Here is a 27741-nt window from a genome sequence, read left to right as displayed (position 1 = left end):
CTGCAGCAGGCTGCCGGGTGCCTCAGTGTGCGAGCCCGAGGGGCCGCAGGGCAGGAAGCACCTGGTCTGGAGCGGATGCATGAGGCGCCTGGTTCCGGTCCGGCTTCCGCCACCGGGGCCCGGGCGGGAACTGGGCCAGAGAAACCAGGCGGCGAGGTGGCGGCGGCGGGGGCGCAAGTCCATAAGCGGGCGCGGGGTCTAGAACACCAGCCTGCGCGCGTGCCTGCGTCCAGGGGGCGCGCCCACGCTGGGAGGGTGGGAGGAAGGGGAAGGGGGTAAAGGTCCCTGCGGGCGTGAGCGCACGGCTGCCGCCCCGTGGCCACCTCGGGGACGGCAGGCGCCAGAAAATGGGTGGCTAGGCACCTTGCAGGAAGACGATCAGCTCATCTCCTCAATACAGAGAACACTCCAGTCAGAAACAATGACAACACCTCATTCAGGCAGGGACAAACACAGCCCAGATGCACAGAGCTCCCCAAGGGAGTTAAAACAGATGGACAGAGGAACAGACTCCAGACAAGCAGCTGAAGAGATGGACAGAGCCCCTCCAGCAGATGGACAGACACACCACAGGCAGCCTCCCCATTCAGACAAATGACAGTCAGGGGAAGGTGAAAAGTCTTTATTGGCTCAGTCTTCGCCTGGACCAGCAGCAGCCCCAGGCCCAAGGGGGTTCTGGTTGGGGGCCTCTGGACAGTCAGTGGGGGTGGCTTTAGCAGTGGCCTTGGGTGTCAGGGGGCTATGCGAGTAGCAGCACTGGTCCCCCCGCTGACAGGTGCCCTGGTGGGAGTATGATGGGTGTGAATAAACCCTGGCCCGGACCTCAGCAGCCTCTGCTAGGTTCCTTCCCTGGATGGGGAGCTCACTCCCACACACTTGCCTGGCCCCAGTTCTCCCAGCCCTGCCTGCCCATTGGCCCAGCCCTGTTGCTGGGAGGCAAACCCATGTGTGCTTCAGTGGGGGCTGGGGGGCACCTCACCTCCTTGAACCTCTTGCAGGGAAATGTCTTGAGCTGGGCAGCCCGCTGGGCCAGGTCCTCATCCGGCTCCTTTCGCTTATTTTGGAGCAGCTTGCGTCTCTCTTCCATAGCTTCGCCTGCTGCCTTGCCTCTGTGTAGGGAGATGGGTAGCGGGGGCTCCATCTGGCCTCTGTGCCCACTCCCCCCAGCCAAGCCCCACCCCCCAGCCAAGCCCCACCCCCATCCCACTCTCACTCACTGTGGCCGGGCACGGGGCCGGGGACCCCAGTTGGCCTCGGGGTTGGCCTGGAAGCGCTTGAGTCCTCGCTGGCGGGAGCTGGGGTTGGCATCGTCCCGGATGGTGAAGTTGGCCTGCAGCCTAGGGAAATGAGGGTGGGGGCTGAAGGGCATCTGCCAGGCAGGCGGGCACACACTGCCCAGGCCGCCTGCCCACCTCAGTGCAGCTCGATGTGCTTTGGGAAAATTGTCTGCAGACGTCAGGTTTCTATCGTTCATTTAATAAACATTTATCAAGTGCCTACAGTGTGCCTAAAATCTGCTGCCAGTAAAGCTGACATTCTAATGCACAAGACAGGCAAGCAATGGGGCAAATCAGAAATCAGCAAATTATAACGTGTGAGGGCATGAGATTAAGAGTTTTGGGGAAAAGAGAGCACGGTAGAGGGAATGAGGAGTCTGGGAAGGAGTGCAGCAAGGACACCGGAAGAAGGTTCAGGAAGAGCCATGAGGGGACCTGAGGAGGGCTGTGCCTGGTGAGTTTGGGTGAGGAGGCCAGTGTGGAGTTGGGGGGGTGGACGAATGAGGACAGGGAGGTGAGGGGGAGATGGTGCAGGGCCTGCAGATAGAACTGTTTCTAGTGAGTCAGGTGGGAGCCACGGAGGGTTCTGAGCAGAGGAGGGACGGGATCTGACTTGTGCTCACAGGTGCCCTCTGGCCGCTGCGGGGGGAAGAGAATGTGGGGGGAGGAGAGCTGGGGGACCAGGGTGAAGGCCACTGCACTGGTCCAGGTGAGCAGTACTGGGGCCAGAATAGAGTGAGGGCAGAAGGGGAGGGAGGCAAGTGGATGGATTCTGGATCTCACTTGAAGAATGAGCATGTGTCTGTGAGGAGAAGGGTCTGTGTCATCTACTTCCTGTGCCTGTGGGCAGCCGTATCCGTGCCGTGCCCCTACCTGGGCTCTACACTGAGAATGCGGAACGCCGGACTGGTCTCCGACAGGCGCTCCCGTTTCACCGGACACTCCTTCTCCTGGGAGGCAAAGGTCAGAGGTCAGAGGATGCTGGCACTGACCATCCCCTGCCTTCCCAATTCCATCTGGTCAGGCCTGGCCTCACCCAGCAGCGCATGATGTCCCAGAGGGCCGAGGAGGGGGCGTCCGTCTTCACGGCATTCTTACAGGCGTGGGAGAGGGAGACCCGGAAGCCAGCATGGAGGAGGGCAGACCTGGGGACCGGGAGGGATCGTGAGGGGGAGGGGAAGGCTGGACCCCAAAGTCAGTGCTGACCTGTGTGTGAGTGTGACCCTTGTTTCACAGACTGGCATGGCTGCATGCCTCCTGGTGACTACATTGCCTGCATAATGCCAGCCACCTTAATGGTAAGACTATCCCCCTGGCCAGGGCTCATGGCTTCTAAGAGCTGTTCTAAGCTCTTGTGCATGAGAAGCCCTAGACCTGGGTTATGTTGGATCTCCATTTTATAGGGGACTCCAGTCCAAGAGGGACCCGACTTGCCCAAGGGCACCCAGGGGTCAGGCACAGGCTCCACCCCGGGCCCGGCCTCACCTCAGCTGCAGGAGCCTGGGCGTGCTGCAGTGGATGGTGCTGCTCAGCTGGTCCAGCGTGTAGTAGAGAGGTACATCCAGGAGCTCCTGCGAGAGAGGACGGGATGGGTGTGGGGCGGACCGAGGAAGGATGGCTGGGCACCAACGGAGCCTCCTCCCGGTCACGGCGCGGTCCCCACCTCAGCGACGACACTCAGGACGCCACGGATCCGCTCAGCGGTGTGGAAGCGGCCAGGGTTGGCACTCACAGCCTCTAGGACATGGCCCACGAAGTCTAGGTCGTGGAGGGGCTCTGCCCACATGGGGCCACCAAGCTGTGGACACACAGGGACCAGATAAGCAGGGATCAGGACAGCCAGAACCCCCGCCTCCCCCTGGCCTTTGCCCCCGCACCCCCGCCCAGCCCCACCTGGTGTCGCTGCCCACAGTGCTCACACTCTGGGGCCACAGGGGGACCGCAGGCTGCAGAGAACTTGACCCTGCACAGAGAGGGGTGAGGTTGGGGGTGGTGACCCTGGCTGGGATGCCCCCTTCACCTTCCTCCCCATCTCACCCTTGCTCACCGGCCACCAGAGGCTCCTGATGCTTTGCCAAGGCGCTGGAGGTGGAAAGCCCCGCAGCCCACACACTGGAACACCAGCGCCTGCTTGCTGTGGGAGACAAGGGTGGCCACCAATTCCTAGAATTGCCACCACACCCCCACTCTTCCCTCAGGCTGACTGGGTCCCCTTTGGGCTCCCCAGGGCAGCCTTCCCTCCCCTCGCCCCGGGAAAGGCCCCGTTACCTTCCTCATCCATCACCCTTCCCTGCCCCAGGCTAACCTGGCCGAGGCCTTGACCTTGGCCTGGCCGGTGAAGACACGAACAAAAACGCGCACGTAGAAGTCAGCGCTGATGCTGAGCAGCGGCACCACAAAGCGCTGGTAGCAGTTGGCGTGGAGGTCCAGGCTGTGCAGGACAATCCTCAGGGCCTGGCGTGGGGGATGGGTGCCAGCCATCAGTCCTGCCCCCGCTGCCACCTCCCCTACAGGGAGCCACACAAGGTGCTCGCAAGTACAGGGTCAGGGCCGGCTCCCTGGGTCCTCAGCCCAGCCCTGAGTGACCCTTGGCAAGTGAGAGCCTCAGTTCCCTCATCTATGAAATCACACAAGTCTTTTTTTTTTTTTTTTTTTTTTTTTTTGTGGTACGCAGGTCTCTCACTGTTGTGGCCTCTCCCGTTGCGGAGCACAGGCTCCGGACGTGCAGGCCCAGCGGCCATGGCTCACGGGCCCAGCCGCTCCGTGGCATGTGGGATCCTCCCGGACCGGGGCATGAACCCGTGTCCCCTGCATCGGCAGGTGGACTCTCAACCACTGCGCCACCAGGGAAGCCCCCCAGTCTGTCTCTTTAAGGCCCTGGCACTAAATGATTAAGGAAGGGACTTCCCTGGCGGTCCAGTGGTTAAGACTCCACGCTCCCAGCGAGGTGGGCATGGGTTCCATCCCTGGTCAGGGAACTAAGATCCCACATGCCGTGCAGCACGGCCCTCCCCACCAAAAAAAATGATTAAGGAAAGCACAGGCCCAGTAAACCAAACCTCTTCCAACTAGCATTCTCAGCATGCCCCATGCTGTGTGATGTGGCATAAGGACCTGCATTCCTCTGGGCAGGATACTGGGTGCTGCGAACTACTGGGGCCTTCTCCTTGCCAGAGGCTGCAGTAAGACTCTGACACGGGAAAGGAGGCAGCATTTTCCAGACTGACCTGACAACCGGGTTCCTTAAGGAACAAGGACAAGAGCCCTCCTTTCCCAGCCCCTCAGCATAGCCAACCCTACCTTCTTGGATCCCCATAGCAACCTGGTGGGGTCTGGGTCATCATCATACCCATTTCACAGATGCAAAAACAGAGGCCCAGAAAAGGTGAAGTCACTTGCCCAAAGCCACCAGCAAAACTAGGACCTGAACACAGAGCCAAATGCAAACCTGGAAAAACTGCCTTTAAAAAATAATTTTGTGGGCTTCCCTGGTAGCGCAGTGGTTGAGAGTGCGCCTGCCAATGCAGGGGACACGGGTTCGTGCCCGGGTCCGGGAAGATCCCACATGGCGCGGAGCGGCTGGACCCGTGAGCCATGGCCGCTGAGCCTGCGCGTCCGGAGCCTGTGCTCCGCAACGGGAGAGGCCACAGCAGTGAGAGACCCGCGTACCGCAAAATAAATAAATAAATAAAATAAATAATAATAATTTTGTGGACAACCCTGACGGCACAGTGGTTAAGAATCTGCCTGCCAATGCAGGGGGCAAGAGTTTGATCCCTGGTCCAGGAGGATCCCACATGCTGCGGAGCAACGAAGCCCGTGCACCACAACTACTGAGCCTGCACTCTAGAGCCTGCGTGCCACAACTACTGAGCCCACACGCTGCAACTACTGAAGCCTACATACTCTAGGGCCTGCGTGCTGCAACTACTGAGCCCGTGTGCTGCAACTACTGAAGCCCACGCGCCTAGAGCCCGTGCTTGGCAACAAAAGAAGCCACCGTGATGAGAAGCCGCGCACAACGAAGAGTAGCCCCGGGTCGCCGCAACTAGAGAAAGCCCGCACGCAGCAATGAAGACCCAAAGCAGCCAATAAATAAATAAATAAGAAGCATAAAATTAAAGATAATAATAATAATAATAATTTTGTGGGAGTTCCCTGGTGGTCTAGTGGTTAGGATTCCAGGCTTTCACTGCTATGGCCTGGGTTTAATCCCAGGTCAGGCAACTGAGATCCTATAGGTCATGCAGTGTGGCAAAAAAAAAAAAAAGAAAGAAAGAAAAGAAAATTGCAAAGTTGTTGAAGTAGAGAATACTAGAAAGAATAATGTAATCACCCACTCTTATCCTGGGCAAAACTACTGCCCCACCCCACCCCCAAAGGACCATATTTGGCAGCCATGCTCTCAGGAACTATGCGGGTTAAAGAACGTGCTTGTTGGGCCTCCCTGGTGGCGCAGTGGTTGAGAGTCCGCCTGCTGATGCAGGGGATACGGGTTCGTGCCCCGGTCTGGGAGGATCCCATATGCCGCGGAGCGGCTGGGCCCGTGAGCCATGGCCGCTGAGCCTGCGCATCCGGAGCCTGTGCTCCGCAACGGGAGAGGCCACAACAGTGAGAGGCCCGCGTACCGCAAAAAAAAAAAAAAAAAAAAAAAAGAACGTGCTTGTTGGTACTTCCCTGGTGGCGCAGTGGCTGAGACTCTGTGCTCCCAATGCAGGAAGCCCGGGGTCGATCCCTGGTCAGGGAACTAGATCCCACATGCATGCCGCAACTCAGAGTTCGCATGCCACAACTAAGGAGCCCGCCTGCTGCAACTAAGACCCAGCACAACCAAAAAGATAAATAAATAGATAAATATTTTTTAAAAAACAAAGAACGTGCTTGTCATCGAAATCCTGGGATGGATCTGGCCAAGCAGGTCTGGAGGTGGGAGGAGAGTTGGGAGGCCCCTTACCATCTCGTGGCAGGCCCGGCTCTTGAGGGCCATGGCCCCATACTTGCTGTAGCATGTCTCCCCACTGTTCCCCGCCAGCACTGCCATGTCTGTGCAGGTCACACACAGCAGCCCTGTGGGGAGGGACCCGGCAGTGAGGACCCTCCAACACCCCAAGCCCTGCTCAGTACATACCCCCCCCAACCCATCCCCACCCCGCCCCTGCATCAGGCTGGCCTCACCTCCTTCACTCACAGCCTGCACAGCTGCATCCAGGAAGGGGGCGGGGCTGCCATAGGGGTCCAGGTCAATGACATCAAACCGCTCTGACGCCTTCTGATGCTGGTACATCAGCATCCTAGGAGCGAGAGGGCCAGGTCCTCAGCCCACTGCACCAGGGACCCGTGCCGTTCCCTACACATGTTCACTCATACAATGCGATGGTTTTGGCCTGGACTTGGGGGCCAGCTGTGCAGCTTCAGATCCTGGCTTATCCATCTGCTAGCTATATTAACTTTTCCTCCTTGGGTCTGTCTACCTATCTAACAGCGGCAATAATAATAGGGAATTCCCTGGCGGTCCAGTGGTTAGGACTTCGTGCTTTCACTGCCGAGGGCCTGTGTTCAATCCCTGGTCGGGGAACTAAGATCCCGTAAGCCATGCAGCACGGCCAAAAAAAAAAAAAAACAAAAAAAACCCCAAAACAAAAAAACAGAAAAACAAGATGGCAATAATAATAGCCAATACTGATGTAGCACATATTTACCCGACACTGTTTCAAGCGGTTTACAAATGTATTAACTCATTTAGTCACAGTCTTCAACAGATTTGAAACTATTGTTGTTCTTTGCAGGTGAGAAAATGCAAATGCTCCTGACTATGTAATTTATAACTGCAACCCTTCCTTTGTCCATCCCTTGTACCCTGTTATTTCACCCCTGCCTCCAGCACCTCTCACCTCTAGTTTACTACACAGTTTATTTATTTGTCATAATTATTGGTTATCATCTGTGTTTCCTATTAGATTCTTTTTTTAAAAAAAAAGATTTATTTACTATTTATTTTTATTTATTTTGGGCTGCGTCGGGTCTTTGTTGTGGCACGCGGGCTCTTCGTTGTGGTGCGTGGGCTTCTCTCTAGTTGTGGCGTGAGTGTTTTCTCTCCTCTACTTGTGGCACGCGGGTCGCAGAGCGTGTGGGCTCTGTAGTTTGTGGCACACGGGCTCTAGTTGAGGCGCGCGAGCTCAGTAGTTGTGGTGCACGGCCTTAGTTGCCCCGCGGCAATGTGGGATCTTTGTTCCCTGACCAGGGATAGAACCCGCGTCCCCTGCATTGTAAGGTGGATTCTTTGTCACTGGACCACCAGGGAAGTCTTCCTATTAGATTCTAATATGGTGAAGAAAGCAAATATTTTAAATTCATTTATTTTCTGTAAAGGGTCAGGTAGTAAGTATTTTAGGCTTTTTGGGAGACATATGGTCCCTATCACATATTCTTCTTTTTCTAAACCTTTAAAAATGTGAAAAACATTCTTAGATGGCAGGCCATAAAAAAACAGGCTGTGGGCCTCGCAGGCTGTAGTTTGCTGACCCCTGCATTATGAACTCCACAAGGTCAGGGATTTTGTCTGTATTGTTTCCCGATGCAGTCCTGACAGGAAGAATGGTCCCTGGGGACTTCCCTAGTGGTGCGGTGGTTAAGAATCTGCCTGCCAATGCAGGGGACATGGGTTCGAGCCCTGGTCCAGAAATATCCCACATGCTGCGGAGCAACCAAGCCTGTGTGCCACAACTACTAAGCCTGTGCTCTAGAGCCCTCGAGCCACAACTACTAAGCCCACGTGACACAACTACTGAAGCCTGCATGCCTAGAACTCATGCTCCACAACAAAAGAAGCCACCGCAATGAGAAGCCCGTGCCCCATGACAAAGAGTAGCCCCCGCTCACCGCAACTAGAGAAAGTCCACGCGCAGCAACGAAGACCCAACACAGCCAAAAATAAATTAATTTATTTATTTAAAAAAAAAATAAAGAATGGTGCCTGGCACTGGATATACACTGGTTCACTTGATTGAATAAAAGTACAAGAAGTTGAGTCTAAAATGGAGACCATAATGGTACTTATTTCCACCTCCGAGCACAAGCCACACAGCTATAATCAGTAACCCCTATAAAATACAGCAACCCCTATAAAACTACTGTCCTTGTTTTATAGACAAGGAAACTAGGGGCTCTAAGAGGCTGAGGCCACTCTCCCAAGGTCACAGAGCAAGGCTATGACACAGCCAGGATTTGACCCCAGGGACCTTTGTTCCAGAAAGCACCTTCCAGCAGCTAGCCTCTACTGCCCAGCACCTACCGGGCATCTGCCTGGCTGGGCTGTACAAGGTGGGCCACATCGTTGAGCTGCACATTACGGTGTATGAGATCCACGGCTCGGGCAGAGGCATCATTGGCAACCACGGATCGGAGCCCAGGCACCTCTAGCGCAAAGCGAATGGAACGTAGGCCGGAGGCCGCCAGGCCTTCCAGCACTCGCAGGCCTTCCTGTTGGAGTAAGCAGGGAGCCCCACTCACATCCATGCCTCCATCCTCTGCTGGGCGCCAAGGAGCCCCCCCTCCCAGCTCCTATCGCTCTCCCCCTCCAGGAGCCTTCCTTCTTTTACCACCCACTGGACTCCAGGGCTGCTACCTCTTATGTTCAGGCCCCACCTCGCAGATATCCCGCACGGCAGCTGTTCGAGGTTGGTCTCCCGGGGCCAGGTTTGCACCCTCTTTCAGTTCAGCCTTGTCCTCCTCTTGCTCCGACAAGTCCACGAACACCTTTTGCACATCCTTCTCACCTGGCACCTTGACTGCAGCCATCCAGAAGCACAAGTTAGGGGATATCAAAGAGCCATCTGAGAAACCTCCCCCTACTCTTCAGAATACAGAAGATTCAGGGAAGAAAATCTTCCCCAAAGTCCCTGGAGAAAGGCAGAGATGCAGAGCCCAGGGCCTGCTATACGGCTGGAGTCTTTCTGGAAGGTAAGGGAGAGAAGGGGCGGGGCAACGAGAGAGCTCTGCGTGACACCCTAGCCCACCAGGAGCCTGGACCTCTACTCACTCTGGATTCCTTTGGCCCCAAGCTGAATGCGAGCAAACTCGGTAATCACAGCACATCTGCGGGAGACGGAGAGTCAGCTCACACCCCTTCATCCTCATAGACCCACTGCCCTCTGCCAAGCTGACCCCGGACCCTGCTCACGTCAGGTCCCGGTTGAACTCCTGCACTGGGTTGTAGAAAACTTCGTTTGCGCTGGGGAAGACGATCTTGGCGGCCCCCTCAGTGACCGTCGTCTCCTGAACCTCAGGTGGGCGCTCTTCTCCGCAGGGCTCGGTGCCATTCTCCATCGCCGCTGGATTTGGCGGCCCTTGGGGCTGCCCCTCCATAAACCGGGCTCTAGAGAAGCTGCGGGCGGAGCGGAGAGTCAGGCTTAGCCACAGAACGATCCTCGCACGGGACATCCGCGGGCGCCTCTGCCCGCCAAGCCTAGTTCGGAGGGCGGGGGAGAGAATAGCCAAAGCATCAGAGAGCTGCTTTCCTGGCCGGATGGCCTACACAAGTGTAAATTAGGGACTAAGGAAACCCTGTGACCTCAGTAAATTGACACCACCCCCCGTCTTTAGAGGACTGTCCCTGAGAAGCCGGAAGCCCTCGAGCGGGCCCACCCATGGTCCGGATTCCTCCCCGCGTCGCCCAGGCCCCCCTCACCTTCTCTTGCGGCACCGAAAACCAAATTGGTCTCGGTGCACGTTTCCCCAGATTAGGACCTGGGCGCCGCCATGTTGGCACAGTGGGAGGGCAGATCATGTGACAGAATTTAGTCAATCATTGATGCTACCTATAGTGGGCAGCTGGGATCAAAATGCACGGCGGAAAGCGCTGAAAGTGTTGTGTGACGGCCTTAATCATTGCGGCTCCCCTGGGAGGGGACACGTCACTAGCCCCATTTCACGGATGAGGAAGGTGAGACTCAGAAAAGGGGCGGTAAGCGGAGAAATCCAACACCTATTGATCGCCTCTTGTGTGCTGGGTTTTGTAAACACAGTATGTCAGGGTACCCTGCGGGAATAACTCAGACTCTGAAATCAGATTTCCTGCGTTTGAATCCCAGTCCTACCACATGCTCTTGACAAGTTACTTAAACTCTCTGGGCTTCACTTTCCTTACCTGTTAAATAAGAGCCCTAGCTTCCAAGATAGAGCAGAGATTAAACGACAGAATGCCTGGAAAATGTGCAAAGTAGGATCTCTCACATAGCAAACCCTCAGAAGGTTCTAACCGATGGAGGAAAGGAGACCGTAGTGTCGGTACTGACTGGTTCCAGCCCCAGCTTGTCTTCCTACTTGTTCTTAATGCTCTCTGCTTATATTTCCCCATTTGCAAAATGGGCAGAACTTTTTAACGTTCGTTATTGAGCTGTGATGAGAATTAAACGAGTTAGTGCAGGTAGAATGCTTAGAATGGAATCTGGCGTCGCATAAGCATCGTACAAGTGTTAACGTTTATTGTTTCTTCTTGGGCCCGGTTTTGAATCCTGGCACCCGCCACCACTTCCTTGCTGTGTGACCTGGAGCAGGTTTCTTCATCTCTCTGTGCCTCCCTTTCTTATTTTCTATAAAGTGTGTGTGTGTGTGTGTGTTTATAAAATAATTCCTACCTAAAGATACTACTGTGAAGTTTAAACGAGATAATCCCGTAAAGAACCTAAAACAGTTCCTGGCACAATAAACAGCAGATATTATTGTTTGCGTTTTTACAGGAAACTAAAGTTCCGAAAGGCAGAGCGACTTGTTTAAGGTCGCGGGACTAGATGGTGGCGAGGTCGGGACTCGAACTCTGCAGCAGAGCCAAGGTCCTGACGGGGATTCCGAGGGGCCGAGGGAAGAGACTGAGGAGAGAAGGGGCGCGCTCGGCGCTCGGCTGGCCTAGCCTCGGGGGCGGGCACCGGGGGCGGTGCGTGGGCGGGGCCACGGCCGCCCCTCCCCGGCCCGGCGGCGGCGGCGGCGGCGGCGGCGGCGGCGGCGGCGGCGCGCCTTGCGCTCGCTCGGCGCTCGGCTGGGGCGGCCTGGCCCACAATGAATGGCCGCCGCGGCTGCCGCTGCTGCTGAAGCGGAGGCCGCGGAGGCCGCGGAGGCGGACGCCGAGGCCCCGGCGCAGGGGGGCGCGCCCCGGGTCCAGGCCCGGCCCCAGCCGCCGCTGCGGAGCTCGCCGGGAGCCCCCGGAGCGCGGCCACGGCGCAGGTGAGGCGGCCCGCCCCAGGCCCTGTTCCGGCCTCCTTTCGCCGGGACGGCCGGAGGGCATCCGAGGTCCGGCTAAGGGTTGAGGGGGGAGGACATGGGGGCCTCCTCCGACCGGGGAGGAACCTGGTTAGCAGCCTGCACCGTGCCCAGGCCCAAGTGCGGAGAGTCCCGGTCCCCGCGAGCGGCCTTGAGCGTTCAGCCCCGGGCCGGGCCGCGGAGCTTGGGGGCGTCGGGATCGGGCCCAGACCTCCTCCTGTCATTCCCCGCGAGAGGGGAGCGAGACCAGGCCCGGGCAGGTGCAGGGGTGGCTGGGGGCCGGGAAGTTGGAGGGAGGGCCGGTGGAGGAAAAGTGAGGAGGCGCCCGGGGAGACCGGAGGGGGAGGGGGAGGAGGAGTCGGGCTTTGGGCCGGCCGAATGGGGGAGGAGGGGAGAGTGGCTTGGCCGGAGGGAAATGGCCCCGAGGGGGGGCGGGGAGGGGCCGGGCTGGCAGGTACAGTCGGGGCGCTGGAGGAGGTGGGTCAGGTTACAGGCCTGGGGGCGGTTGAGGAGAAGCCCAGGAAGTGGGGCAGGGTGGGTGTGGGCGGAGTTAGTTCTAGTGGGGGCGGTTAGGAGATCCCTGAAATGTTTGCAGGGGTCACACGAGGTTTCGTTTCGGAGAGTGGGGAGGGGGTGGCGAGGACCTGATACGGAGGCGATCAGGTAGGTTGCGGAACTACTGTAGGAGCTTTGGGAGTCCGGGGGGAGGCAGAGCCTTTGGGCTAAGTAGGCTAGTGGGGATGTGGGAGCAGGTCCGGAGAAACTAGTGTGATCAAAAGGCAAGTGCCAAGGTGCACCCCCTCCCCCCTTTCCCGTCCAGGTGTTAGCTTGGGACCAAATCTGAGGGGTTTCTTCTTTCTCACACCTCATCCCTGCCTGTCTCAGGCTCTGGGTCCCGACATACCCTTTGGGCAAGCCTCTGCTGGCTGTTCCAAGGTGCTAGCCCGCCAGGTGGGCGTTTGTGTGGGCAGCTTGGGAAATAGTCTGGAACACCTAGCTCGGGCATCTTGTTTACCACCCTTTTGCCCACCCCCACCCCATATATCTGTAGGGAGGCAGCCCAGCCCCTGTTATCTGAGTATCTTAGGGTCCTAAGATTCTTTCCCCACTTTTTGTGACCAGAGCCTTGAGGCTCAAGCCTAGGGGTTGGGACCTCACTACCTTTCAGGCACCAGCTCTCCGCAGGTGAGTTACTGGGAGGTGAGCATATAAAGCTCTGTTCATAGTGTCTCGAAGGCTCCTGATGGGGTGAAGGCAGGTCACCAAGAAAGGGATCAAACCAGGCACCTACACCCTGGCCCAGGCCTTTGGTGCTCCGGGTCCCAGGGTTCTGCCTCTGCAGTGCTCTTCTTGGGGCAGGCCCTGTGCTGAGCTTGCTGGTTAGATGAGCTCATTGATTGCTCACCACCACCAGGTCAACTTAGGCCTTCTTCATGGTACTGGGGAGGAAGCCGCGGCTCCATGGCTTGTCCCAGGTCCCACAGCTAGACAGTGGCCGACTGGGATTGACTGACCCTCCGCCCCAGCCCGCAGTCTGGGGCGTGACTGGAAGAGCCCACTGTTCTGGATTCCCTGTTGGGAATTCTATGTCCAGGACTTTTCTCTTGCCCATCCCAAGGGATGGGTCAGTACCCTTGCGGACAGTTTTGCTGGTGTCCCAGAGAGCCAGATCAGTGGAAGCTTTTTCCCCAGAGGCAAGGTCATCCCTGTTCTAATGGGAGCCAAGAGGTCAGGGGTCACAGAGCTGTGGGCTGGCAGAGGGAGGTGGTTATGAGGATGGAACCTGGCTCTGGAGCTGGATTTTTGCTTTTTTTCCTGGTTTATCTTTTCCTCTGTTTGGTCCCCGGTCAGACCACCCCTGCTTTTGTTCCTTCTCTCTGGGCTAACTGCAAAGCTGTTACCAATGTGTGCTGGGAACGTTGACTTGGGAGCCTCAGTACCTGAGGCAGGAACCACAAACTGCTGGGTCGAGTGGTATCAGCTAGATCTGGGTTTAATGATGGGTTGTCCCCTCATTCCCTCCCTTCCTCCAATCTCCTGTAGTTCCTAGAACTGCCCCCACCTGGGCTCGGCCCTCCTCCCCTCTTTGGCTGGCCTTCTGGTTCTGGGAGGGGTAGAAACTGGGCCAGCAGCCCCACGTAAAGAAGCCTTCCTCCTGCCTGGTTGGGCTGAGGTTGGCTGCCGTGGCGCAGCCTGGGGCCTCAGCCGGGGCTCCGGGCTGGGTACTTAGGATGGGGCGCAGCTGCCTCCAGTCATAGAGCTGGAACGGGGGCAGAGACTGGTAGGAGTTGGCCGCTGTGTGTGGATGGCAGAGAAGTGGGCAGTGAGTCCGAGCCTGTGCCTGGAGCTGGAGAAAGCACTCTTAATAATTGCTTTTCTGTGAGGATTTAGGGTGCCCAGACCTGGGGCGCCAGAGGAGGCCAAAATAGCCTGGCAGGCAAGAGCAACAAGTTAAGGGACCCTTGGGACAGTTTGATTTCACATGGGTGCCAACTCCCTGCTGGTGCCCGGGGAGCAGCCCTGAAAAGCAGCTCCTAGAACTGCTCTCAGCAACTTCTAGTGAAGGTTAGACAAAGGTTTTTCTGAAGGTGACTGACCTCAGACAAACAAATGATCAAGCTCATTTCTGATATCCCCGCGTTCATGAATATGGTAAAACCTAGTGAAGTGATGGTGCTGGGGTGGGTGGAAAGCATTAGATTTGGGTGGTCAGGGAAGGCTTCCAGGCGAGCTGAGCTCTGAATAATAAGAGATCAGCCTGCTGGTGGGGGAGCTGCGGCAGGGAGGGGCGAATGTTCTAGGCAGACAGGACAACACATTGAAAGCCTTTATTTAGCATGTGCCAGGCTCCTGCTAAGTGCTCTAAACATTTTGTCTTCATGAGGGAAGGAGTGAAGGGCGACCCTAGCGTGGAGATAGAGACACTTAGTGCCGTTCGCAGAAAAGAAGCGTCTGATCTCAGGGTCTCCTGGATCCCCCCATCGCCCCCAGATGCAAGTCCAGACCCTTTGGCCTGCATCCAAGGCCTTCTAAAATCTGGTGCCCTGGCCAAGCAGTGGGAAGCCCCAGCAGGTTCTTGCGCAGGGCTGCAAGGAAATGAGTTTTGGTCAGTTTGGCAGGATCCGTCATGGAGGTCAGCCTGGAGGCATGGGGTTTGGAGAGGGTTGCAGGTTGGTCCAGGAAAGTCTGACCCGGCTCATCAGTGTCACTGCCGGAGACTGTGGTGGAGGAGGGCCTGCCAGGTTCAGGTGGGGCTTGCAGCATTTGAGGCAACGGTGAGCCGGCCTTGAAGACACGGAGGTGGTGTTTGCACCAGCCTCTGCTCCTTCTCTTGGGTCCTCCCTGCCTGTCATCACTCCCATCCCTTTTCTGGGTGTCACGCTGCTCTGAGCACTTTCACCCATTTGTAAATCACTTAAGCCTATGCCTAGCATGAGCACGCAGGCCCGCCTCCCTGCCTCTGCTCCTGGGTCCCCTTGGCCAAGAGTGTCATCCTTCTGTCGCCTCCTGAAGAGCCTTCTGAGCCACAGAGGCTGCGAGGTGGGACTAAACAGGTGGCTGTCTCGTTGTGTCCAGTATCTGGTTGTGATCATTGCCCCTGTCTCCTCAGGATAGACAGGATGCGAAGGTCTCAGCATCCTTAGAGATCCGAGGGCCCTCTGTGAGGACCATGACTGAATTAAGCAGAGGGTGGGTAAAGGTGAGCAAACATGGTGTAGTGGAGAGTCTGATTCCACTGTTAGCGCCGCCTTGTTCAGCCAGGAGACCCTGGGCAAACGTTGTGGCCTTGGCGCCTCAGTTTAAGCGTCTGATAAGTGGGGACAAGCAGGCATACCTGCACTGCAGTGGTTCTCAACCAGAGGTGATTCTTGCCCCCTCAAGGGATGCTTGGGAAATGTCTGGAGACATTTTTGGTTGTCACAGCTGTCACAGTAGAGGCCAGGAATGCTCCTCAATATCATATAATGTACAGGGAAGCCTCCACCACAGAGGATGATCTGGCCCCAGTGGCAGCAGGGCCTCAGTTGGGGCTCCCCGCTGCGTGGTTATTGGGAGGGTCATGTGAGAGGTTGGTGTCTGGGGTGTGATCAGCTGGTGCTGGGAAGGCAGTGCGGGGAGCCCTCAGTAAGTACGGCCTGATAGCTCATGAAATGGCCTAAGGTTCTGGGAGATGGTGAGCGGTGTAAGCTGCCTCTGCTGCTGTCAGGGAGTTTGCAGTCCTGCGAGGGGCTAGGGGGACAGACCGAAGGGAACATAACTAAAATAATAGCAGCTGGGCACTGACTGCAAAGTCAGCACCAGCCTACCTACCCGTGTTACCTTAAGGTGGTTTAATCCTTAAAACAGCCTTGTGAGGCGGCTGTTTGTTTTATAGTTGGGAAAGACTGACGTGGGGGGGTGGTAAGCACTAGTACAGATAAATGTTTTCTGGGAGCGTAGAGGAAGGAAAGCCTAATTCTAAGCGGGAAGCTTTGTAAGGGATATTTGAGCCTAGTAAAACAGGATTCTGATTCTTTTGTCCTGCCAAGGCCCTGCAGGGTCTCCAAGCACATCTCCACGACCCATCCCCAGTAACCGCCCAGCCTCCTTTGTGTTAGCCTCCCCAAGGTCACCTCAGGGCCTTTGCACTTCCCTCCACCCTTTGTGCAGCTGCTGCCCCGCCCCCTTGTCCTTGGGTCTGGAGGCACACCTGGAGTATGAGGTAACTCACAAAGGTGGGCTTGAGGTCAGAGTGGGAGGGGGGTGGGGCCTGGCTGGGTTCTCCTAGGAGCTACTGCAGGCAGAAGCCAGATTGCTGAGGACTTCGAGGAGAGAGTGGGAGGGGGGAGGGAGGAGAGGCAGCAGGCTAGAATGCTCTTTCCCGGAGGTGGCAGTGAGGGGAGGAAGAGTAGAGAGTAGCTGGGGGAGGCTGGGTGAAAGAAGAAGGCCTCTGACGGGGAGCGGGAATAGCAGCACCCAGAACCCTTGGGTTGGTACCTCAGGTGGGCAGCAGACCCCAGCTGGGGTCTCGGCTTCCCTTCTCAGCTCTGGTTTCTCAGTTTTCCCAGTCATGAAATGGGTCTAGCTGTGGTGGCCGCCTGCCACAGGGAGCAGCAGGGCCATGCGGAGGATGAGTGCAGCCCGGGCCGGCCATGGTCAGGGAGCCCCAACTGCCATTATCTCCTGATTCTTGGACAGGAGCCACGTGGCCTGGGTACCATCCTGGGCCTTGCTCTCCTCATCTGTAAAATGGCAGGAAGACTCATTTCTTCCTCAGAAACTAGTGAGAGGAATAGCTGAGCCCTTATCGGGTGCTGGTGCACAGTAGGGGCAATGTCCATGCCACCTACGGTTGCTAATCCTGTCACCCACTGTGGAGTTAACAGGAGCTTTTCAGGGAAAAAGAAAATAAATTAAATGTGCATGTACCTAAAAAAGATGTGTGCAGTCGGGTATCGCCTTGTTCTTCACTAGCTAATGTTTGCCTAAACTACCTTCCAGTTCGGCTCCTGTAGAGGGTCCGAATGGCTTTGGGCCAGGAATGCACCCCGAGCAGCCTGGGGGGTGTGCCACTTTCCTGCCCCCAGCTGCCACTCTGACCTCATGCTGAGCTGGGTGAAGGATTGTGGGGCTTTCCAGGGGCCTTCTGTCCTTCTTACGCTTGCAGTTAGTGGGTTCCCTTAACCAGCTTACATGTCAATGGGCAGCTCACCACTTCCCTGGAAAGTCAGCCAGAAAAGACAGTCCTTGGTGAGGCAGACACAGATCTGTCCCCCAGCCTCTGCTGGCTGGGGTACTCAGAGCTCCCTCCTCAAAGAGCTGGCAGTTTCCACCCCTAGGAATTGCACTGCAACACAAGCACCTCCATTTCAAGGCTGCCGCACCCTAGCGGGATCTGGCAGTAGGACAGCAGTCGGTTCAGCAAGTTCAGTTACATTGAGCCCCAAGTGGGACCCTGACTGCAGGCCACCCACCTGCTATGGCTGCCAGAAGAGGGTGTCTGTCTGAGCAGCACCCTGTGCGTTGGCCCCGGCGGCCCCCACTGCGGTGCGCGTGGCACCCCTGCCCAGCCTCAGAGACCTCTTCCAAGTCCCACTCTGTTCTAGTCACAGTGCGACTAAAAGGGGAGTGTAGTTGGAAGTAACAGAAATAATTCTTCATTCATTCCGCAAACAACGATTGTACGTCCACTGTGTGCCTGTCTACTTGTAGGGGCAGGGGTCATAGTAGTGTGAACCAGACAGGCAGTCGCCCTGCCCTGGTGGAGCTGACACAAAGCCAAGGACACATCTAGTTGGTAGATGGTGGGAAGTGCCAAGGAGGAAAAATGAAGCAGAAGTGGCCGGAGGAATTGGGGTTGGGAAAGGCTGTCTTTGGAAATCTGAGATAGGTGATCAGGAGGGTATGAAGGGCTGTGACCGCCTTGGGGCCTGCCTTGTAAGAGGTCTGAGAGCAGGCAGTCCTTACTGTGCAGGGCCCCCATACATGTTGTAGGGGCCCAGGTGGTGAGAACTTTTTTTTTTTTTTTTTTTTTTTGTGGTACGCGGGTCTCTCACTGTTCTGGCCTCCCCTGTTGCGGAGCACAGGCTCCGGACGCGCAAGCCCAGCGGCCATGGCTCATGGGCCCAGCCGCTCCGCGGCATGTGGGATCCCCCCGGACGGGGGCACGAACCCGCATCCCCTGCACCGGCAGGCAGACGCTCAACCACTGCGCCACCAGGGAAACCCGAGAACTGGTTTTGAAGAAATCGGAGGTGTGAATCCTAGGCTCTTCACCCAGGCAAGGAGGGCTAGATAGAGCCTGTGTACACTGCAGCCAGAGCAGGCTTGAGGGGAGAAGGGCTCGGCTGAGGATGCATTGTGTGGGTATCTGGGGTATGTGCAAGTCTGCCGTCCAAGGGGAGGTCCAGGCCAGGGGCTCCATGAGGGAGTCGTGGGGTGAGTAGATGGTGTTTGTTTGTTTGTTTGTTTTTTGGCCACGGCATGCAGGATCTTCCCTGACCGGGGATCAAACCTGTGCCCCCTGCATTGGGAGCATGGAGTCTTAACCACTGGATCTCCAGGGAAGTCCAAGTGGATGGTGTTTTGAGCCTGTCTTAGTATGCTTGGTTCGCCATAAAAAAATACCATAGACTGGGCAGCTTAAACAACAGACATTTTCTCACAGTTCTGGGGGCTGTAAGTCCATGATGCCAGCGCAGTCAGGTTCTGGTTGGATTCTAGTGTGCTCATGTGGCCCTTAGTGTCTGCGCTTCCTCTTCTTATAAGGATAAAGAGTTCTGTTGCATTAGGGCCCCACTTTTATGACCTCATTTAACCTTAATTACCTTCAAATAAGACCCTGTCTCCAAATACAGCCACACGGGGGATTAGGACTTCAACTTAGGAATTGGGGTGGGCGACACAATTTAGTCCGCAGCAGAGCCCTGAGACTGGGTGTGATCCCCCAAGGAGAGAAGCAGACTAAAGACTGAGCCCAGAGCCAGCTTTGCCTTCCTCCAGTTTCTGGAAGGGCCGTGCCTGCTTCTCCCTTGGGGCTCTGCACACCTTTCTTGTGCCTTGAGGGCCACGCTCCCAGCCCACCACTGCCCCATTAGATCACCCCCCACCCCCACCCCCTTGTGCCCCCCAGATCTCAGCTCCAGTGTCCCCTCCTCTGGGTGAGGTCAGAGGCACGGACCAGCAGCTCGTTGATCCATGTGACCCTGGATGAATGGTCGTGTCTCTCACTGGACCATGAGCTCCGGAGGCAGGGCCCTGTCTTAGTGGTGGCCTGCCCCAGGCTCTGGGCACTTCCTGCCCCAGGCAAGGCGCTTGGCAAATATTTGTTGAGTGACTGTTGAGAGGTCATGGAAACCGTGTGTCGTGCCCTTGCGTCTTGTCAGGAAACCCACCCTCTTCCGGGGCCAGGAGTAGCGATGGAAGGGTCCCCTTGGCCTTGTGTGGGTCTGGGGGCTGCCCCTTCCCTCCAGGGGGATCTGGGCACCCCAGAAGATGTGCGGGCTGATGTGCCAAGTTGTAAGGATAGATAATTCAAATACGGTTTTCTGCCCCTGGGGAGATTATAGTCAAGTGGGATTTAATGTTCTCAGAGGTAAGCATAAGGGCCCTATGGCTTGGGGGTTGTGGGGAGTGCCAAAGAGGGCATCTTCTCCAGTCTGGTGAGTTCTCAGAGCACGGGGCAGCTGAGGGTGAATGAGGAAGATGCGGGTAGTGGGAGGAGAAGGGCGCTCCGGGCAGGGTGCACAGCTTGGGTAGAAGTCTGGGTGAGGGGAACCGTGCAGTATGGGCGAGGGGCTCGGGCTGGTGAGGACAGAACTGTTGGCTGGTTTAGAGAACCGCACCGCCCCGCCCCCCCAACCCCCGGCTCTCCATCCTACCACTTCCCAACCAGCAGGTGGCCCAGGCGGAGCGCCAGCTGCTTTCGACCTGTTTCCTCTGGAAGCGCGATCTGGCTCCATGGCTCCTCCCTCACGGGTGGTGTAGGTGAGGGGCAGGACCACCGGCCATTGTTCTTCTGAGTCCGGCAGCCTGGATTGGTGCCACGATCCAGGGGTGGGTCTCTGGGGTCTCCAGTGGTCTCCAGTGGCCTCTTCCAACTCCCCCCCACCCCCATACCCTGTCCTACTTACAGGGGCAGCGAGGCAGACCTAGCACCCCACTCCCTGTCACTGCAGAGGGTGCGTGCCTGTGCACGGATTGCATCAGCCTTTTGCACAAGTTGTGTCCCCGCCCCGCCATTGCTAGTTGAAGGCTTCAAAGCCCTGGGTGCTGGGCTCTGAGGCCCCATGGGGTTCACGAGGCCTGGGGACCCCAGACTGAATGTCAGGTTGGCTCTCGCCCTCGGGAGCCCTCCTCCTCGTGTCTCTTTTCCCTCCTGTTGAGAACCTTATCGCCCCCATGCTGAGCGCTCACCACAAAGCCATCCTGCACCAATTCCCCGTGAGGGGTCAGGCCCTGAAGTCCAACTGCTTGGGACGGGGCAGGGCGGTGCTGTGATCCCCACCCACAAAGTGGGGCCCTGCTAGCCGTCACTGTGGAGTGCTGCGAGCACTTCCGGTGCCTTCCGGAAATGCGTGCAACACTGTCCGGCACACCGAGCTCAGTTAGGAGGACACTTTGCAACGCCCTCCGTAGCCCCAGAAGCATCCACACCCATATGTGTACTGCCTCAGCCCCCTCCCCCCGTTCCCCCATGCTTCCCCACCCCCACCCCGCAGCTGCCATTTCCCAGACAGGAGCAGTCTATTCCTGCCTTGGTACACTATTTGACACGTTTACAAATATTTATTGACCGCCTCTCTCTGTTCTGATGAGCTAATCATGAACAAATCTGCCAGCATGCCTGCCCCCTCTGGAGTTGACAGTCTCCTTGGAGGAGTACCTATCTACACAACTTTTTTTTGGCTGCGCTATGCAGCGTGCAGGATCTTAGTTCTCCAACCAGGGATCGAACCCGTGCCCCCTGCAGTAGAAGCATGGAGTCTTAACCACTCGACCGCTAGGGAAGTCCCCTGTCTACAGCTTTTAAAACAATACCCTGTCTCCTGTAGAGGCTCATTCCTGAGTCACTCAGCCCCTTCTCTCTGTCCCCGCCGCTGATGCTGGGAATTCTCCCAGAGCTGGTCCGGGCCCAGTCTCCCTTGCTCCTGGCTTCCCATTGCTCACTCTCAGACATTCATCCTCACCAGGCCAGGGCCCACCTGTTCCACACCCTGTGCCGCTTTCCAGCCACACTGGCTCCTTCCTGTGCAGGACTGTTGGTTGCTCTCTCCATCTCCCCATCTTTACCTCGCTCACTCACCCCAGCTAAAATTAAATCACGCCCTGTGGCTCCTCACTAGACAGTGAGCTACGTGTGGGCACAACCAGTCCTCTTCAGGGCTATGTCCCGAGTGCCTTGCAGTCCATCGGGTAGGTTGGATGTATACCTCCCCATTTTACACATAAACAAACTGAAGCACAGAGAGGTGAGGGGCTGGCCTGAGGTCATGCAGCTTCAGAGTGGGGCTAGCAGCAGAACCCAGGTCTGAGGGGCATGCATGTCCTGACTTGGTCCTCCCCCTTGGGGTGTAAGCCTTCCAAGCCAGGGGTCTAGAGCACCCCTCCAGGCACTAGAGGCCAGGCAGCCTCTTCCTTGGCTGCCTCGGCCCTGGTCACTTGGGCCCTAGTCCCCAGGAGGTCTTCAGTTTGGCAGCCTGGGGAGGTGGGTCAGGGCTGCCAGGGCCCTGGAGGAGGCTCTCTGGGCTCTATCCTTTGCCTCCTCTTGGTGCCTCAGTTTCCCCTACCGCCTCATTCAGAGGCCCAGCTCTGAATGAGGCGGTAGGGGAAACTGAAGCACCAGCTCCTAGCCTGTCCGGCCCTTAGTTTGACCTCCTGGGACATGCATGCTGCCGTCTAATTAGGATTTCCCTGTCTCTGCCTCCCCCTCCTGATTGCCTTTTTGTTTTTCGCGGTGGCAACAGTGATTTTGATGAGAAGGGTACAGCGGAGGGGAATCATGGATTTCAGTGCCCAGACAGATCTGGGTGAACCAGGACTCACCCTTGCCCTGAAGTGCACCTCTGAGCCAATGGGCACATGGCCCCTTGTGTTCCTCCAGGTAGCCCTTTTTTTTTTTTTTTTTTTTTGCGGTACGCGGGCCTCCCACTGTTGTGGCCTCTCCCGTTGCGGAGCACAGGCTCCGGACACCCAGGCTCAGCGGCCATGGCTCATGGGCCCAGCCGCTCCACGGCATGTGGGATCTTCCCGGACCGGGGCACGAACCCGCGTCCCCTGCATCGGCAGGCGGACTCCCAACCACTGCGCCACCAGGGAAGCCCAAGGTAGCCCTTTCTGAATGAACCTGGGTAGGGCTCAAGTCTTCACTGCATCCCCAATCCTCAGCCCACAGAGGCAGCTTAGAATAGACTGGTTAAAGAAAAAAACTGAAAGATGCATGAGAGCTAACATGGGAGTGAGAGAAGAACAGCTGGGGGCTCTAGTTAGTTCCTGCCTCAAGGCCTTTGCACACACTCTTCACCTTTTTCCTCTTCTCACCAGCCTGACTCTCTGCTCAGGCCTCTCTTCTCACCCGTACCTGCCCATTCAGGACTACTGCCCTCCACAACTGTAGAATGGCAGGGGACTCAGTTTTACCAACGGGGGCACTTGTAAAGCCATATCTTCCCTCAGAGCCCTTTTATGATTGCCCCCAGAGCATCAGACGTGCTGTCCTCACCCGACCAGTTCTTCCTCCTGGGTTGGAACATGCACTGATGGAATAGGCTCTGATGCAGAAGGTCACACATTTGAGAGGTGCCAGGGCCCCTCAGGTGGTACTTCACAGGTCAGGATGGGAGTGGGCTCCCTGAGCAGGGTCTCATGCAGTTCCTTAAATTCACATTTCTTTCTCCACCCACCCCTCAAGCACTTTGGGGTGAATTGTTTGTGGTGTGATTTCACACACTTTATTTTTTTATTTTATTTTATTTTTTAAAATTTATTTTATTTTTGGCTGCGTTGGGCCTTTGTTGCTGTGCGCAGGCTTTCTCTAGTTGCGGCGAGCGGGGGCTACTCTTTGTTGCAGTGCATGGGCTTCTCTTGTTGCAGAGCACAGACTCTAGGCGCACAGGCTTCAGTAGTTGTGGTGCACGGGCTTAGTTGCTCCGTGGCATGTGGGATCTTCCCGGACCAGGGCTTGAACCTGTGTCTCCTGCACTGGCAGGCAGGTTCTTAACCACTGCGCTACCAGGGAAGTCCCACACACTTTATTTTTAAATATTATTTACTTTTGTAAATAGGCAATACATTCACCAGGTTCAAAATTTAAAGACCCCAAGATGGAATTCCCTGGCAGTCCAGTGGTTAGGACTCTGAGCTTTCACTGCCAAGGGCCTGAGTTCAATCCCTGGTTAGGGAACTAAGATCCCACAAGCCGTGTGGTGTGGCCAAAAAAAAAAGACCCTAAGAATGTACATGGTAAGTCTCATCCCCAGTTCTACACAGAGGACATTAGTCTTATGGTTTCTTTCTTCTTTTTACAGCTTTATTGAGATGCACATACTAAGCAGTTCACCCATTTAAAGTGTACAGGTTGAGGAGTTTTTAGTATATTCAGAGTTGTGCATCCATCACCACAATTTCTGAACATTTTTCACGAGGGCAAGAAGAAACCCTGCACCTGTTTGCTCACACTCCCCTAATCCTCCAAGCACCCCCAGCCCCAGGCAACCACTAATCTGCTTTCTGTCTCTAATCGATTTGCCTGTTCTGGACATTTCATATAAACGGGATTGTATAATATGTGGTCCTTTTGTCTGGCTTCTTGCATTTAGCATAATGTTTTCAGGGTTTATCCAAGTTGTAGCATGTAGCAGTAGTGCATTCCTCTTTATGACTGAGTAGTATTCCATTGTGGATTGACCATATTTTGTTTATCCATTCATCAGTTGATGGACATTTGGGTTGTTTCCACCTTTTGCCTATTGTGAACAGTGCTGCTATAAAGATTCGCGTACAGTTGTATGTGTGGATATGTTTTCATTTCTCAGGAATAATTTCTAGAAGTGGAATTGCTGGGTCATATGGCAACTTCATGTTTAACCATTTGAGGAATGGTTTTCCACAGCAGCTGCACCATTTCACATTCCCACCAGCAGTGTAGGAGGGTTCTGGTTCATTTCTCGTCCTCACCAATACTTATCTTTTTTATTCTAGCCAGCCTAGTGGGTGTGGAATGGTGTCTCATTGTGGTTTGGATTTGCATTTGCCCTGATGACTAGTGATGTTCTCATGTAGTTTCAGGGTTTCTCAAGTGGTCATTCAGTCATTCAGCAAATGGTGATTGAGGGTCACGTGCTCAGCACTGCAAATGCAGTGTGAAAAATCGGATGACTCTGCCTTCTTGGTGTCTCTATGCCTGTTACCCTATGTGTGTAGTGCTAGTGGTGGTTAATGCTCACGGGGGGCTCACTGTGTTATCTCATTTAATATTCAAGCACAGACGTGTAAGTATGCCTTTGCCCTTCTTTCTGCAAAGGGACGGCATAGGCCACCCCAGCCTATAGCTGACTTAGCTGATTTGACAGTCTGTCACAGAGGAAAGGCCATGCTGGGACAGGAGTGGGCGGCACCTGCGATTCTGACAGTCGTGGCAAATTCCACCACGTGGATGTCCACGCTCCCGTGTGTCTCCCTGCAGCGGGCTGAGTCTGCCGTCTGACCCTGTCCCTCCATCTCTCCCTGTCCCCTGCGCAGCCGCCGCCACCATGGCCCAGACCCTGCAGATGGAGATCCCGAACTTCGGCAACAGCATTCTGGAGTGCCTCAACGAGCAGCGGCTGCAGGGCCTGTACTGTGATGTCTCGGTGGTGGTCAAGGGCCATGCCTTCAAGGCCCACCGGGCCGTGCTGGCCGCCAGCAGCTCCTACTTCCGGGACCTGTTCAACAGCAGCCGGAGTGCGGTGGTGGAGCTGCCGGCGGCTGTGCAGCCCCAGTCCTTCCAGCAGATCCTCAGCTTCTGCTACACGGGCCGGCTGAGCATGAACATGGGCGACCAGTTCCTGCTCATGTACACAGCTGGCTTCCTGCAGATCCAGGAGATCATGGAGAAGGGCACAGAGTTCTTCCTCAAGGTGAGCTCCCCCAGCTGTGACTCCCAGGGCCTGCATGCCGAGGAGGCCCCCTCGTCCGAGCCCCAGAGCCCTGTGGCGCAGACGTCGAGCTGGCCGGCCTGCGGCACCCCACTGCCCCTCGTGTCTCGCGTCAAGACGGAGCAGCAGGAGTCGGACTCTGTGCAGTGCACGCCCGTGGCCAAGCGGCTGTGGGACAGCAGCCAGAAGGAGGCCGGCGGTGGCAGCAGTGGCAACGGCAGCCGCAAGATGGCCAAGTTCTCCGCGCCGGACCTGGCCGCCAACCGGCCGCCCCAGCAGGCCCCGGTGGTGGCGGCGGCACAGCCCACCGGAGTGGCAGGGGCGCCTGGGGCCGGGCAGCCGGCGGGGGGCGTGGCGGCAGCGGCAGGCGGAGTGGTGAGTGGGCCCAGCACGTCGGAGCGGACCAGCCCGGGCACCTCAAGCGCTTACACCAGCGACAGCCCTGGCTCTTACCACGAGGAGGATGAGGAGGAGGACGCGGTCGAGGAGGGCACAGACGAGCAGTACCGGCAGATCTGCAATATGTACACCATGTACAGCATGATGAACGTCGGCCAGACCGGTGAGGTGCCCCACCGCAACCCCAAGCCTGGCCCCCCGCCCCCGCCCCTGGCCCCGCCCCCAACGCACCAATTTTGCCCCCGACAGCCGAGAAGGTGGAGGCCCTCCCTGAGCAGGTGGCCCCTGAGTCCCGGAATCGCATCCGAGTGCGGCAAGACCTGGCGTCTCTCCCTGCCGAGCTCATCAACCAGATCGGCAACCGCTGCCACCCCAAGCTCTACGATGAGGGTGACCCCTCTGAGAAGCTGGAGCTGGTAACAGGTGGGCTGGCCTCACTTGCTCCCTGAATTGCCCCTTCCCCCACCTTGGGCCTCGATGCCCTCTGGGCTAGCAGCCTGCAGCACAGTGCTTAGGAGCCAGGCTCAAGGTCCAACCCCAGCCCTGCCGCCCACTGGCTGTGTCCTGGGCAGCTGACACCTCTTTGCATTGATACAAATCAAAGAGTGGCTTGTAGGTTTCCACCACGGAGGCTGGTATAAGTGTGGGCCAGCATTGTTGGCCACATGGGAGTAGATCAGTGGCTTCATAGCGTGCTTTGAGGGTTGATCAACACGGTGGTTAAGAATTTGGCCCTTGGACTCAGGGTGTCAGGGTGCGAGCCTCTGCTGCCTGTTCTTCTGATGCTGGTGGTTTTGTGGGCAAGGGCCCCGGCACGTTGGGTGCCCTGTGGACGGTGGCACCACAGTCTCTGTCCTTGCCTGAGTGTTGAGGAGGATGCTCTAAGTTGAGTGGTCGGCAGGGGGGTGGGTCTTGGTTGGGCCCAGGCCGGGGCCTGGCCGAGTGGGGAACATGGTGGTTTGCCCCCCACACCCATCATCCTCTGGCTCCGTCCCCTCCCCTCCAGGCACCAACGTGTACATCACCAGGGCGCAGCTCATGAACTGCCACGTCAGCGCGGGCACGCGGCACAAGGTCCTGCTGCGGCGCCTCCTGGCCTCCTTCTTTGACCGGTGAGGCCCGTGCCAGAGCCCCGGTGTGGGGGAGGACGGGGTGCCCCATGCCCCACCACCACAGGGGGCCTGACTCCCCTCCCCCATACCCCTCGCCCAGGAACACGCTGGCCAACAGCTGTGGCACCGGCATCCGCTCTTCCAGTAACAACCCCAGCCGCAAACCGCTGGATAGTCGCGTCCTGCACGCTGTCAAGTGTAAGTGTCCACCTTTCTGGAGTCGGGGTTTGGGGGATGGAGGTCTGGGGCGGGCAGCTGGTCCTTTTCTCTGGTGTTGGCCCTGATGGATGGGTAGGTAGGGTTTGGTATTAAGGATTCTGAGGTTCAGTCTAGGCTTGTTGGGAAGAGGGCTGTGATTGGTTAGAGTGTTCTTGGTTAGAGATTTCTTGAGGGGGTGGGTAGGACACTGAAGGAAAGCCACGAAGCCTATGGGAGGTGGGGGGTCTCAAACTTATCCTGGTCATCAGAGTGATGAAGAGGCCAGGCCTCAGCCAGTTGTCAGGAGAGAAGTGTAGGTTTTCAAGTGGAATCTCCCAGTTTCTGAATTCTGGCAAATGACCCACATTTTTCAAGAGCACTGGGCCATCCCGCATCAAATCCACACATCCCGTACGCATGGCCAAGCTCTGTCAGTCCTGGGCCCACCGATGTGGTTTAGCGTGCTGTCCGCAAGGCCTCAGTTTCCTCAGCTCCAAGGGGGGCATTCAGGGGTGCCATGGTTCGGGGGGGGATTTCTCAGGAGCAGCGTGGGGGCTGAGTACCTGTTGGGAGGGTGGGAGGCCCAGGCCACGCTCGGCATGAGCTACCCATTCTGCCCGCACAGACTACTGCCAGAACTTTGCTCCCAACTTCAAGGAGAGCGAGATGAACGCCATCGCGGCCGACATGTGCACCAATGCCCGCCGCGTTGTGAGGAAGAGCTGGATCCCCAAGGTCAAGCCGCTTATGGCTGAGGGTGACGCCTACACCACCTTCATCAGCTACACGGGCAAGATAGAGCCGGACATGATGGGTGTGGAGCACGGCTTCGAGACGGCCAGCCATGATGGCGAGGCCGGCCCCTCGGCCGAGGAGGCCCTCCAGTAA

The 27741-nt window shown here is 56.9% G+C and overlaps 2 protein-coding genes across 3 annotated transcripts; one reads left to right on the top strand and one right to left on the bottom strand.

The window, feature by feature from the left end:
* Nucleotides 1–619: 619 nt before the first annotated feature.
* Nucleotides 620–9716, bottom strand: TRMT1 (tRNA methyltransferase 1; the record flags this gene model as incomplete). Of its 2 annotated transcripts, XM_079703782.1 has the most annotated exons (16): nt 620–780; nt 980–1109; nt 1218–1337; nt 2151–2227; nt 2314–2422; nt 2763–2848; nt 2941–3075; nt 3171–3240; nt 3325–3411; nt 3583–3731; nt 6232–6344; nt 6453–6568; nt 8569–8756; nt 8922–9064; nt 9316–9371; nt 9457–9716. In XM_079703782.1, 16 exons carry the CDS (start codon nt 9714–9716, stop codon nt 631–633), a joined length of 1989 nt encoding a protein of 662 aa, XP_079559908.1. In that variant the 3' UTR covers nt 620–630. The 2 variants fall into 2 exon arrangements, with proteins under 2 accessions (XP_079559908.1, XP_079559909.1); XM_079703783.1 differs by lacking the exon at nt 3325–3411 and having other exon boundaries at nt 9457–9656.
* A 1626-nt stretch (nt 9717–11342) lies between these two features.
* On the top strand, nt 11343–27741 carry NACC1 (nucleus accumbens associated 1; the record flags this gene model as incomplete). Its single annotated transcript, XM_079703354.1, has 6 exons — nt 11343–11495; nt 24750–25706; nt 25793–25966; nt 26550–26655; nt 26756–26853; nt 27479–27741. The coding sequence occupies exons 2-6, from the start codon at nt 24761–24763 to the stop codon at nt 27739–27741; spliced, it is 1587 nt and encodes a 528-aa protein (XP_079559480.1). The 5' UTR covers nt 11343–11495; nt 24750–24760.

This window comes from Hyperoodon ampullatus (assembly GCF_949752795.1).
Source record: "Hyperoodon ampullatus genome assembly, chromosome: 4".
Classification (NCBI taxonomy): Eukaryota; Metazoa; Chordata; class Mammalia; order Artiodactyla; family Ziphiidae; genus Hyperoodon; species Hyperoodon ampullatus.
The sequence above is the reverse complement of the archived record's forward strand: the minus strand, read 5'-3'. Positions and strand labels throughout refer to the sequence as shown.